The sequence below is a fragment of the Chrysochloris asiatica genome, unplaced genomic scaffold (genome assembly GCF_000296735.1).
Source record: "Chrysochloris asiatica unplaced genomic scaffold, ChrAsi1.0 scaffold00001, whole genome shotgun sequence".
Classification (NCBI taxonomy): domain Eukaryota; kingdom Metazoa; phylum Chordata; class Mammalia; order Afrosoricida; family Chrysochloridae; genus Chrysochloris; species Chrysochloris asiatica.
The window spans coordinates 15,533,143-15,547,017 of NW_006408519.1; the positions used below are offsets into that span (position 1 = coordinate 15,533,143).

The 13,875-nt window shown below is 35.7% G+C and overlaps 1 protein-coding gene across 2 annotated transcripts in view; it reads right to left on the reverse strand.

Moving 5' to 3' along the window:
* CSMD3 (CUB and Sushi multiple domains 3) overlaps positions 1-13,875 on the reverse strand; it is a 1,928,297-nt gene that overhangs the window by 710,709 nt on the left and 1,203,713 nt on the right. For both annotated transcript variants that reach the window (XM_006830658.1, XM_006830657.1), the window contains 3 exons: positions 13,189-13,371; positions 11,101-11,427; positions 7,054-7,248 (listed from right to left, as the gene is read on the reverse strand). In XM_006830658.1, the coding sequence (XP_006830721.1) occupies positions 7,054-7,248; positions 11,101-11,427; positions 13,189-13,371 (705 nt within the window). The remainder of the gene's footprint in view (positions 1-7,053; positions 7,249-11,100; positions 11,428-13,188; positions 13,372-13,875) is intronic.

Here is a 13,875-nt window from a genome sequence, read left to right on the forward strand (position 1 = left end):
AGGTGCAGCCCATTCATCCTTATCTTTCACCTTCCCCCACCTGAGCTCAGGGGCTATAGATATGTTAATTTGGCCTGAGAATCCAAGTTGCTAGCCTGGGATTTGAACGAGCGAAGTATGATGTAAAGTTACCTGAATGTCTGGAAAAGTACTGATGTTAGCTGTATCCTGTTTTGGTCCCTCCCAGCTTGATGTGAAGCTCCTCCCCTGAATAAAGCAGAGCCCTGGGCCTCCCCAGGTGTGCATTACTGGTTGGAAGGCTTGCAGTAAAGATTGCGGTGCATTACGAGTTGGAGGGCATGCAGTAAAGATAGCAGGGCAGTGAGTTGCTGCCTGCAGAGGCCACGATGCCTGTACTCCCAAGCCTGCCCACCAGTGATGTATCCACCCTGGCTTTGGGGTGCCTCATTGTCTCCCTCCTTCTGTTTGTCTGTGTATTCTTTCGCTATCCCTATTGCCGCTGGATCTCCCCTCCTCAGGAACCAAACACTCGTGAACAACACAACTATGTCGAGGGCAGACCCCGACAGAGTTTTAGGAAGCTTTCTCTGTGACACACTATGAAAATCCATGTGTCAGGAGATGTACAATAACCATCTGCATCGTTCTTCATAGCTTTTAGATGTGTCTTTGAAGACAACATCATGCAGAGACTGGCCCTAGAGAGAGCCAGTTATATTCAGGTTACACTCTAAAGCATAGGTGAAGGAGTCATTTCCTTGAGTGTCATTAAATGGAGTTATGATGACAGTGTGTGAAATTCATAGTGAAATGACTTCAATGCTGATTACAGTAACAAAGGTATTTTATTTTCCATTAGCCGATCAGAAAGTGCACAAGGCTTTTAAATGTACTAATTTTTCTTGTTCATGGGAAGATTTGATCAACCCATTCTTGAGAATGAGGTTTAAATTTTTACAGAGATAGCCCAAATCTATCCTTAGTTAATGCATCAGTGTTGAACTACAGGTCAGTGAATAAAATGTATAACCCAATTCTGTTCAACAATTGTATCTTAGCTATCTGAAATAAAACTAAGTTCAGCTGTGGAATCAGAGAACTGCAACACATTATGATCTCATTTCTCAACAATTCTTATTTTGAAGACAATGACACATGAAATGTTTCCTTTCACTTTCCTGAAAGATTTTGCAGAATTTTGGGAGTGAAGATTGTTTGACGTGGTTAATCACTTAATTGTCTAAATGACAATTTAGACAATTTCTAGATTGTTGTGATAGAGACAAATGGCTGGCAAGGTGGCGATATGGAATGCAGATTGAAATCCTGGTTTTACTAATCAAAACACTGTATATGAATATTCTCCATGTTTTATATATTCTGATGAAAACAAGTAATTGTCTACTTTTACTTTAATATACAATAACATACCCATTAGCAACTGTTAATGATATGTTTGAATTTTAGAATGTTTTCTGTGAAGAAAATAAAATTAGAAAATTATTTGAATTATTCAGAACCTGTAAACATGTACATATGATTTGTTCATCTATGGAAATGTGGTGCTGTAGGATGTGCATTGGACAGCTAACCACAAGGTTGGCAGTTCAAATCCACCAGCTCCTCCTTGGAAACCCCATACAGGGCTACTATGAATCTGAACTGGCTCAATAGCACATAACAACAACAACAATAATATAAATGTTTAACATGATGATAATAGAACAGAGTTTAGATGAAATGGAAGCCTATCTCAGACCTTAAAAGATGAACTGTGAAGAAGAGCAAGCAGAAATCTTCTATTGAAATATGGAATGCGTAACACACTTCCATGAGTTGATTTTGGTTCACAGTGACCCTGTCCCAGTTTTCTTAGGCTATAATCTTACAGGAACAGAAAATCTCATCTTTCACCCAAAGAGCAGCTAGTGGTTGGTGGATTTGAACTTCCTGGGGTGTTTAAACTGCTGACTTTGTGCTTAACCTACAGTGCCACCAAATCTCCTTATGGAATGCCTAGAGAATAGAGAAGAAAGGCTTGGAGAGTTCTCAAACTGTTTCCTATGTAAATAGGAGTTCTACTATACCAGTTTATGGAATGGTCAGGGGAAGGAATTGAAAAAGAAAAAACACCGTAAAAAAAAAAAAAAGAGAGAGAGAGAGAGATTTCCTCAGCTAACCTTAGGCTGTTTTTGGTGATATCTCAGTAAAACTGAGGCTAAACTAAAGGAAATCAATATGAATCTTAATTAGAGTTTTAGAAAACCCAACCCAACAGAGTTAGTTACATAGGAGTTAACAGGAGTCTGCTTTGTTTAGATGGAAACAGGCTTAAAGTGGGGCACTAAGATATGACAAGGACCTCGGTAAGTGTCATGATAAGATTGCTTCCAGCCCACTCAGATTCTGCCTTCTCTAGCTAACTACAACCTCATCCCCAGTGATGTTTTCACATTGGTGGTCAGATCCAGAAAATGGAGGGAGCTGTGTGTACTTCACTCATAGACGTGGAGGAAATCATCTCTTTCAGTAGAAATGTCCTCTTTAGGTTATTTAGAGGACCAATTGGTCTGTGCTAGATTATATTGTTGTTGTTGTTAGGTGCCATAGAGTTGGTACCAACTCACAGTGACCATATGTACAACAGAACAAAACACTGCTCAGTCCTGGGTCAACCTCACAATTGTTGCCTCGCTTGAACCCATTGATGCTGCCACTTTGCCAACCCATCTCACAGGGGGTCTTCCTCTTTTTCCCTGACCCTCCACCTTATCCACCAATGATATCCTTCACCAATGACTGAGCTCCCCTGACCATATGTCCGAAGTATGAGAGACAAAGTTTGGACATCATGACCTCCAAGGAGCACTCTTCCAAAAAGAACTGTTTGTTCTTTTGGCAGCCCATGGTACTTTCAATATTCTCCTCCTACACCGTTAACTCAAAAGCATCAATTCTGCATTCTTCCTTATTCATTGTCCAGCTTTTGCCTACATATGAGGTTATTGAAAATACCATGGCTTGGGTCAGGCGCACCTTAGTCCTCAAGATGACAGTTTTACTCTTCAATGCTGTAAAATGGTCTTGTGCAGCAGATTTGCCTAATGCAATATGTCATTTGATTTCTTGACTGCTGCTTCATGACTATTGATGGTTGATCCAATAAGAATGAAGTCCCTGACAACTTCAATCTTTTCTCTGTTGATAAGAATGTTGTATATTGGTCCAGTGGTGAGAAATTTTGTTTTCTTTACATTGGAATGCAATCCACACCAAAGACTATGGTCTTTGATCTTCATCAGGAAGTATTTTAAGTTCTCTTTACTTTCAGCAAGCAAGGTTGTATAATCTGCATATCACAGATTGTTAATGAGTCTTCTTCCAATCCTGATGCCACATTTGTTTTTTCACATAACCCAGCTTCTCTGATTATTTGCTCAGCATACAGGTTTAATAAGTATGGTGGAAGAATACAACCCTGTTATACACCTTTCTTAATTTTAAACCATTCAGTGTTCCCATGTTCTGTTTGAACAACTGCCTCTTGGTCCAGGTACAGATTCCTTATGAGCACAATTAAGTGTTCAGGAATACACATGCTTCACAATGTTGTCCATAGCTTTTCATGATCCACACAATCAAAAGACTTTGAGTAGTCAATAAAGCACAGGTAAACATTTTTCAGGTATTCTCTGCTTTCAGCCAAGATCTGTCTGATGTCAGCAATGATATTACTCATTTCACACCCTTTTCTGAATCTGGCTTGAACCTCTGGAAGTTCTCTGTCAACGTAAGGGTACAGCCATTTCTGTGTTATGTTTAATAAAACTTTACTCACATGGGATAGGAGCTCTGGTAGCATAGTGGTTACGAATCGGGCTGCGAACCTTAGGGTCAGCAGTTCGAAACTACCAGCTGCTTCACGGGAGAAAGATGAGGCTTTCTGCTCCCGTAAAGATTTACAGCCTCGGAAACCCTGTACAGGGTCGCTATGGGTCGGAACCGACTCGACAGCACTTAACAACAACAACAACTCACATGGGATATCAAAGATATTGTCTGATGATTTCTGCTTTTGTTTAACTTAGATTTTTTAAAAGTTAAATATCATTACTTCTTCACAGACAGTGAGAAATCTCACTGAAATCGTTTTGTCAAATTAAGCAGTGATTGATAAAGTTACTTGTTGATACCAGAATTATTAGTTTTCCCTCCCCCTGCAGCTCAGCACCAAGTACTTCCAAAACCAACATTCAAGTTACACAAGTAGGGGTTCAACAAGATTGAACAGTTACAGATAGGTGGTCTCTGTGTCTGTCCCCTAAGACTGAAAACAACTTGCAGTGTAAAAGTGGAAGAGACTCAGGTCATGTCACTTCCCAACTGAAATGGCTCTTCATCAACCACAGGGTAACTTTGAAACTACTTAACATGGTCTACAAAGCATGCCATGCATCAGCCTTGTCAGATCATTTATCACACCCCAGCCTTCTGTCCTCCACTCCAGTCACACTGAACACGTGCTGTTTTACTGGAAACAAATTTCTCTCTCATCTCCCTTTTTCTGTCCCTCTTCAAATATTAATGTAAGCTTTCTGACTACTAAGTCTGGGTCAGAAACTAAGCTAAATGAATAAATGAATGAGCTCAGAGGCAAAATATAATAAAAAAATTGAACATGCCTTCTCATTTTCCCCTTTTTATTTTAGTTCTTTATTGTGCAAATCCATTAAATTTAGTTTTAGTTTTTTACTATTGCCAGGGAATCCCCTACTAACCACTTAGCATTTGAAATTTGGAAAACAACACAGAAATCATCTAGTTCAGCTACTGACACTACAATGAGAAAATGATTAGAAGTGAGGCAGAGGGCAGTGATAATTGAAGGGACTCATAGGAAAGCATAACAGTAGTCTGGGATTACTTCATCAGTGAGATATTATAATATACTTAATCCAATGAAAGTTGGAATTTATAGATAATCACCACACTCTTCATTGATGTCTCCTATTCTTTTGAAGTGTATATATTTGAACATTACTAACTTACCATCTAGAAATTGAGAAAGTAGAAGATTCCATTGTTAGTTTGGGATAAAAGTAGAAAAAGAAGTGGAAAACGTGAAAAAGAAGAAAACATTGAAAAAATAATCAGTTATTACATGGAGATCTATTAGTATTTCCTGGTTCTATTTAATCCACTTCTTGATAAGCTGCTCATCTGTGCATTGTTAAGAAAATAGATAATCTGAGGTATAGAGTAGAAGGAGAAAAGTAGGATTTAGTATCATATTTCTACTCTAAATTCTAAGTAATTATGGTGGCTCCCTTCCACTGACACCTTTGTAAATTGGTCCTTATGTAAGTCAAATACCACTTTTTTTTTTTTTTTTAGTTTTATTAGTAATGTCTTTTACTATCAGTATCTTTATCAATCTGATATTAATTTGTCTTAGAGGTTAGCAGGGGAATGGCAATATTAGTAAGTTATGTACTGCAACAATATACATGGTACATATTACTAATAAGATGTTTTTAATAAGGGCAATCATAAGCGTGGTTTTTGGTAATTCTAATAAATTCTAAGTTAGGTAATACTTGTAAGGTTTAAACACACACATGCACACAGTTATATATATTTCATACTGGATTCACAATCAATACTCATGGAAGCAGGAGTCAAGAAATCACACAACATATCACATTAAGAAAATCTGCTTCAAAAGAACTCTTTAAGGAATTATACAGAGAAGATGTCAGTTTAAGGATTAAGGTGCACCTGGCCCAAACCATGGTATTTTCATTAGCCTCATATACATGTGAAATTTAGACAATGAATGAGGAAGATTGTAGAAGAATCAGTACATTTGAATTATAGTGCTGGAGAAGAATATTAAAAGCACCATGGTGGTGGTTGGTGGTTATGTACTGTGGAGTCGGTTCTGACTCATAGAGACCCTGTATAGAGTCTGAGGTTGTAAATCTTTATGGGAGCAGAAAGGTTCATCTCTCTCCCAAGGAAGTTTCAAACGCTGACTGTAAGATTAGCAGCTTGACTCGCAATCACTACACTACCAAAGCTCCTTTAATATACCATGGACTGCCAGAAGAACTAATAAATCTGTGTTGGAAGAAGTACAATCAGAATGTTCCTTAGAAGCCAGAATGGTGAGACTTTGTCTCTCATACTTTGGACATGTTATCAGGAAGGGCCAGTCCCTGGAGAAGAATATCATGCTGAGACAAACAGGAAGACCCTTAACAGTGACAGCAGCAATGGGCTTGAACATAACAACAATTGTGAGGCTGGTGCAGGACCGGGCAGTCTTTAATTCTGCTGGACATAGGGTCACTATGAGTAGCAACTAACACAAAAGCAACTAACAACAACAACAACACTATATACTTAATATAGTTTTCTTTTTAAGTATGTTCACATTCTGCTTTCCAAAATCATTTCGGATTTTATGTGAGTGTATCTACACAACGATGAATGTTGTTGTTGTTGTTAAGTGCCGTCGAGTCGGTTGAATAGCATGTCCAAATACTACATATATATTACACACACGGAGTAATGTGCCTTCTTGATTACATTTTATTGAGCAAATGAAAATTGAAGACAAATTAAGAAACCATGTTTTAGAAAGTATTCATCTAAAATATATGTCTGCTTTAGTATAAATTTATTTGCTGTAATTAATCACTGCCAACATAATTTGAAAATTAAATCAGCTTATACAATGACTATCTAAAATATGAAAAACATTACATATGGAAACTATAAACTATACTATACTAAACTGTAACTACAAAAGGTACCGAATCAAGTTTGTACATGCAACTGATGTTTGCAATTGATGAATACACATTTTTTAATAAAAGTGCTTTGAAATAGTAGCATCTAAATTCTCTACAAATAATTATAGCACTAAAAATTAGTTTAGTTAGGCTACCTATGTATGTGCCATATGTGATACTAAGTAATATTGTAAGATATACATTACAACAACTTTTCTGATTAAATACGCATTTCTAATGATCATTTTCTGTGCATAATGCTAGGGTTACACGTTTGAAAGACCATGAAACTTACCTCCACATCTAGGAATCAGTCCACTCCACATGACTTTCCCATCCATAAGAATGCATGTAATTGTTTCCGTTCCCTGGGTTTTAATAAATCCCTCTTCACAAATAACTGAAATCGAACTTCCTAATTGAAAGTTGTCCCCAAACCGTCGTGCATTGATTGGTATTCCAGGATCAGGACACTCGTTATGCCCAAATGCTTTAGACAATAGAAAACAAAAACAAACAAGCAATATGAGAAAGGGAGAGACCATTTTGTACTTTAGAGAATAAAAGATGATTTCAAACTGTTTTATGTTCATTGTAGAAAACACTTTTACTTATTTGTAAAAAAAAAACAAAAAAACTAAAGACTCTCCTCTGATCCTATTTGTTCATCTCTGATAGGTAATAGGAATTGTTGTTTTAAAATATGAATTGAACTCTAAAGTCACATGATTTCAAAATAAAATTGTTTCTGCTATTTCTAGAGGTTGTTATGCTTAATTTATGTAACTATGTTCCTAATATACTGGTCAGAATCCCAGTTAATGTGAATACAGAGCAGGTTAACGAAATCTCATCAGTAACTTTTCTTGTAATTCCCTCTGCTGGGAATGGCAGAGTAGCATTGCTGTGAGAATTATATGTGTTTCTGTCTAGTATGAAAGTCAGACAATATCTTCATAATTTTTTATGACATTTACATTTTTCCATTTAGGAAAAAGGAAGAGAGATAACTCTTTTGCAAGTGCCATGTTCTAGGCCACTGTAATAGAAGCTTTATATATGCTATTATCTCATTTAATATTTAGAGCTGTCCAGTGAAGAAAGTATTTTACCTTTTCTGAAAAGAATTTTGAGATCCAGTAAAATTTAAGCAGCTTGCCACAGGTTGCAGAGAAAGGAAATGATAGGATTGAAATATATCCTCTGATCTGGCTTTTCATTTATTCTACTACAACATATTGAATCTCACATTATTTGTCTCATGTCTCATAGGAGAATGTGAGTGCTTGAGTTTTGGGCAACCATATTTTCTGGCTTGTTTCTCCCATGTTATATAGATGCAGTCCATAGATAAATCACATAGAAGAAACAATTTCTTAGTGGATTAATAAACTACATACTAAGTAATTATGTATTTAGTAGAAATGTAATGACAGTGTTTTTATTTGAATTTCTCATAGATTATGGAATTTTGTGATCATACATATTTTTCTTTTTATTCTTCTGCAGCAACAAATACACATTAAACTTTAGAAATTAGTGTAATGTCTCCTACCAGTTGCTCTAGTGCATCATCGTGTAGTGCCACACCAGGACTCCTAGGTGGTGTTACTAATTTCATGCCTGGAATGTTGTTGTTGTTGTTGTGAAGAGCTGTCGAGTCGGTGCCGACCCATAGCGACCCTGTACAGGGTTTCCGAGGAGCAGCTGGTGAGCTTGAACCACCGACATTGCAGTTCAAACGGCTTTACAGTCTGGCGAATTAACCCACAGCGCCACACAGGGATCGCCAAAAATCCTACAATTTGCAGGAAGTGTCCTTAGAAAACATCTATACTAGGAACCCTGGTGTGGCACTGTGGGATAAAGCACTAGATTACACGGTTTGTTTGAACCACAAGGTCGCCGGTTCAGACTTACCAGCCGCTCCTTGGAAACCTTACACAGAGTCACGGTGATTCTGAACAGAGTCAAGGCGCTTAACAATAAATACAAATGCGTAAAGTATATATTATGAGGGTTTTACAATTTCATATTAGTATATTAACATTTCATGAATATGTGCATGAATTTTTCACTAATCATCACTTTGATGTTGCTCATAAATTAAATAATTTTATTATTTACTCACTTTATCAGGATTCCTGAACATGAAATATACATTTTTAAGTTAAACAGCACAAAATTATAATTAAGCTAAGTTCTAGATTACATATATTTTCTGTATACAGTTATTTCTAATCATGGTTTTATTTTGTGCTTACATTTCTTTTAGCCTGGTTGCTCCTGTATGTAACATTCAAATGATGTGTTTTCAGAAAAAAAGAGTATCTCCATTGTAAGTATAAAATGTAGGAATTTGCATATTCATTGAAGCAACAAAATAAGGAACTTGGAGTGACATTTACATAATACCCTGAAGGTGCCACAAACACTGAAGTTAAAAGTATTATGCACTTAATACAATTAAAATGATTGATTCATGCATATTTCTATATACAAATATGTGATTTTTTTAAAATCACTGTCAAGTAAAGAAACTATTTTATGCAGCAAGTCTCTGACACATGCCTCAGTGAATTGAACTTTAATGATGTACAATTATGCTTTGACAACTTATTAGTGACAGAATTCTCTACTGCTAATGTCATGGTGCTGCACTGTGGGAGAATGTACTGGATTGCAAGACCATTTTGAAACTCAAGGTTGGTGGTTCAAGCTTACCATATGCTTCTCAGAAACCCTATTAAGCATCACTATAAGTTGGAACTGACTTGATGGCACTTAACAACAACAATGATGACAAAGTGTCACTTTGAAGTCCTGCTGTGGAGCTGTGTGTGGGATAATGCACTGTACAAGTAGGTTTGAACCACTAGGTCAGTGGTTTCCACTCCTTGGAAAAACAATACACAATCACTATGAGTCAGAACTTATTCAAAGGCACTAAACAACAACAATAAGAATCAGTTTGAAAAAAGGATAATTGCATTTTGTTCCTAACTGTCACAACTCAACATTGAATGAACCTGTGGTGGGGGTGCAATTCTTTTTTAAAGGGTAACATGAAGAACAGGAAACTTAATACTATTGCTAAGTGAAGCAAACATTAACTCAAGTTGGGTAAATGTCTAACAGAGCAGCTTCCAGGAAAAACAGTAAAAATCACTCAGCATTCCATGACTTCAGGTCACCATTTGCAAATAAAAGGATTAGTATGTAAGTGTAATACTCACTCATGTCTTTTTTCCTCAATGTGATTTATCCTTTCCCCACATTTTATTAAACTGAGAATTAATGTTTGTCCTATTAAATGTACAGACGAAGAGTAATAAATACTAGCTGACCAATCCAAACCTGTTGTCATGGAGTCCATTCTAACTAACAGCCACCACGTAGGACGGAGTAGAACTGCCTCATTGGGTTTCCCCAGGCTGTGGTAACCTCTACAGAAGTCCTGTCACATCTGTCTCCCACAGAGCAGCTGGTGGGATCCAACTCCTGAATTTTAGTTGGCAACCAAGCACTTAGCCACTGCACCATCAAGGCTTTAAACAACTAAATAACCCCAAAGTCTTCTCAACTCTACAGCAACGTCATAAACATAGCAATCTAATATAAGATGTCAAATTACATATCAAAAGCCAGCTAAACAAAAATAGCTACTGTTTATAGAGCATTTACTAGGTCCCAGCCCTGGTGGTGGAGTTCTGGTATGGTGCTATGGGTTAAGGCACTGGACTACAAGATCAATTTGAACTGCAAGGTCGGTGGTTCAAGCTCAATAGCTGCTCCTTGGTAATCATATATAGGCTTACTATGAGTTGGAACAAACTCCACTGCACTCAACAACAACAACTTCAGAGCTAATACTCTTAATCACTGTGGTCTTCCCCCCACCCCCACTGGAATTATGATAAGTCAGTTTAGTGGTCCAGTACGCCAAAGCTAATAATTTCTTTCTCGGTGATGCTTCTGTAGTCCTATGAATTTTGATTTTATAATTATCACTCTATTACATCATTATTTGTTTTAAGTACTCTGTTGACTTATGAGCACATTGAAGGAAAAACCTATGTTTATGTCTGTATATAATTACTGAGCAAAGTATATGACATAATAGGTCTGAATTTATGTAAAGCAGGTATCTCACTAACAAAGAGAAATGACATAATAAATAGTAAAATGTGATCAGAAATCAAACACTAAATGACCATTTTTGGCATATTTTGGGCACAGACTTCTCATGTCTTAAGTCTTTCCTACACAACAAAAGAGCATGATCCTTTTCTAACCAAAATTTGAAGTATATCATAAGGAAAGAAAAACAAAACAAACTTACTATTATAAGTGATATTAAAGCCACGTCCTGACATTGAGTGGTCAGCTTGAAATTCCAATCGTAATATATGACTATTGCTAGTAAGATGGGAAGGCACCTCAGCCCCAGTAAAGGTTCCAAGAATTGGGGAGTCTGGAGAGTCACCATCTTTAACAGCAAGGAAGTCAAACTGGGATTCCAGATCAAAGTCATTAAAAGAAAGGTGTATCCGGCTCCCTGGATCAGAGATTATTGTCCATATGCAATTTAAGTTATTTCCATACCCTTCTGGGTAATCAGGAGAAAGAACTGTTCCCATTGGCGCAGTAAAGTTAGAGAGGCAAGGAACTGTTAAAAATAGGAAGATTAAGAAACAAAGTAAATGTTCAAAGATAATAATTGCCTTATTTTTATCTTCTATAATTATAAAAATTATCATTTTGATAAAACAATATTAAATGATATAACTTATCTTATAAAACATAAATAAAATGCTGGCATTTTTGACATATTAGAAAACATAACATTTAGACTATATGATTAAATATACACAAAGTATAATTAGAATAACTACAGTAATTTTTTTATATTTATATGTTCATGTTAGAGTGGTGTACAAAGTTTTAATTTCTGTGCTTAAAAAAGAATATATAAAAATTAATGGAGGTTTCCATAGGAAGTACAGTGCCATTAAATGAACATATCATCTCCTATATAGACTTTAACAAAATTAGTATTATATTGTCCAGAGAAGACATGACTAGGGGTGGTAACTAGTTAAAGTTCATTCCTAACATGATCATGGAATTCTTTGGGAGTTTATAACTCCAATAAGAAGATGAATTATCTTTTTAAGATGGCTAATATTTAGCTATTGAGAGAGTTACTACATATGAGCTCTCATGCCAAAAGAAAATGAACTTCTCCCCTGTCTTCACCCTAGGTTTTGGTTTGCTTGGTTTGTGTATAGACAATTTAGAGAGAAGGTGGGGATTAAAAAAAAAGAAAATTATCTCAGAGAAGAAATCATAGTAAAAACAATGATACGTTATCTATAAGCTTTCTCTTATTTGGGGTGTGAATGTTTATTTGCTGTTTTTCTTTCTTCCTTTTTTAACTATGCAGTGTATACACTAGAAAGTTTTATTTGATGTTTATTACTTGAAAATGGTTCACCTCTAGCCACATAAAATACTTAAAAATTTTTCACTTTCTTCTTTGAAAATATTAGTCAAACTTAAAAAAAAAAAAAATATTAAAGTTTGTGCAAATACCTTTGTTAAGGAATAAAGGATTTCAAAATGAAAAGTTTTATCTTTGTATGTTTAATACAGCTGAAAACATTTATATTTTAGCACCAAAAATGTGTTTTTGTTTTCTTGATTATTGGTTTATGTGTCATCATTTGTGAATATTCAAAACTGAAATGCAAAATGCTCAATGTTATTTGTACATGAGGTAAATTATCTTTTTGGTTATGAAGATAGTATTTAATTGCACTTCAAAGTGCACCAGTAGATAACATAAATTGTGGTTCATTGTAGTTATCTTTAAAAGTTTCAATGTATTTACAGAAATATATTATTTTGATTCAAACATATTGTATATCATAAACATTAATGGATTTCATTCTGAGCAATATATATAAATGTCACATAAGTAAAGCATGCATTAATGTGAGCATCTAAAAGTAAAACTAAGTTAATGCATTACACATAAAATATAAGCTTTAAATATTTTAAGTGTTTCTGATTGCAAATAAGCATATACTATCTTGTTAGAATAAATGACTCTATTAGAATTAGCTTAGATGCATACTTTCCATTAAGATTATGCAATCAATAAAGTATAAAATGCCACCAATAAAGTACTATAGAAACACATGTAATATATATTTTGCAATTACTTAGTGAACTATGCTAACTTTATTTAAATATGCAATGGAATTTGTAATTTGGCATAAGCACACTTGTTAAAGATACTATCACAAAGTGCTACTTGTCCAAAAATAATTACTTAGTTCCAACTCTTTGTAATCCATTACAAAAGCAATTATATGCAAGGACAGGGTAACATATGCTGTCTGGAAGCAAAGCATTTGGTACTCACAGATACAGATGGGTATGTTTGCAGACCATTGATTATTCTCTTGACAAACAATGGATTTCTCTCCAATTAATTCAAACCCAAATTGGCATTCGAACCTTAAAACATCACGATTAGAAAATCCATCTCCTTCTCTAATTCCATATAAAGGTGTACCAGGGTCTCCACAGCTTTCTTTCTCAATTTCTGTAAAAAATATGTAAGTCGTCTTTGTAGGATTGCAATTACATAATACCCATACTATCAATTTAGTACACACACAGTCTCTGTTAAGTGCCTTCGAGTCAGTTCCAATCCATAGCAACACTGTAGAGGTTTCTAAGGCTGTACTCGCTATAGGAGCAGAAATCCCCATCTTTCTCCTGTGATATATGTATATGTTGTTAAGTGCCAACTCCATGGGCAGCTATTCTAATCCTTATATGCTGCAGAGTCGGTTCTGACTCATAAGGAGTGCCTGTTAAGTTGGCAGTCTAGTGCTTATCCTACAGTGCCCCACCTGGTAAATATATATACAGAATTCTTGTGTGGTGCTGCAGAATAAGCACTGGACTACTAACCATGGTGGTTCAAACTCACCAGCTGCTCCTCTGAAACCTTATACAGGGTTGCTATGAGCTCGCACCTACCCAAAAGCACATAACAAACTATATACATATAAATATATTTGTATGTTTTATATATGTATTT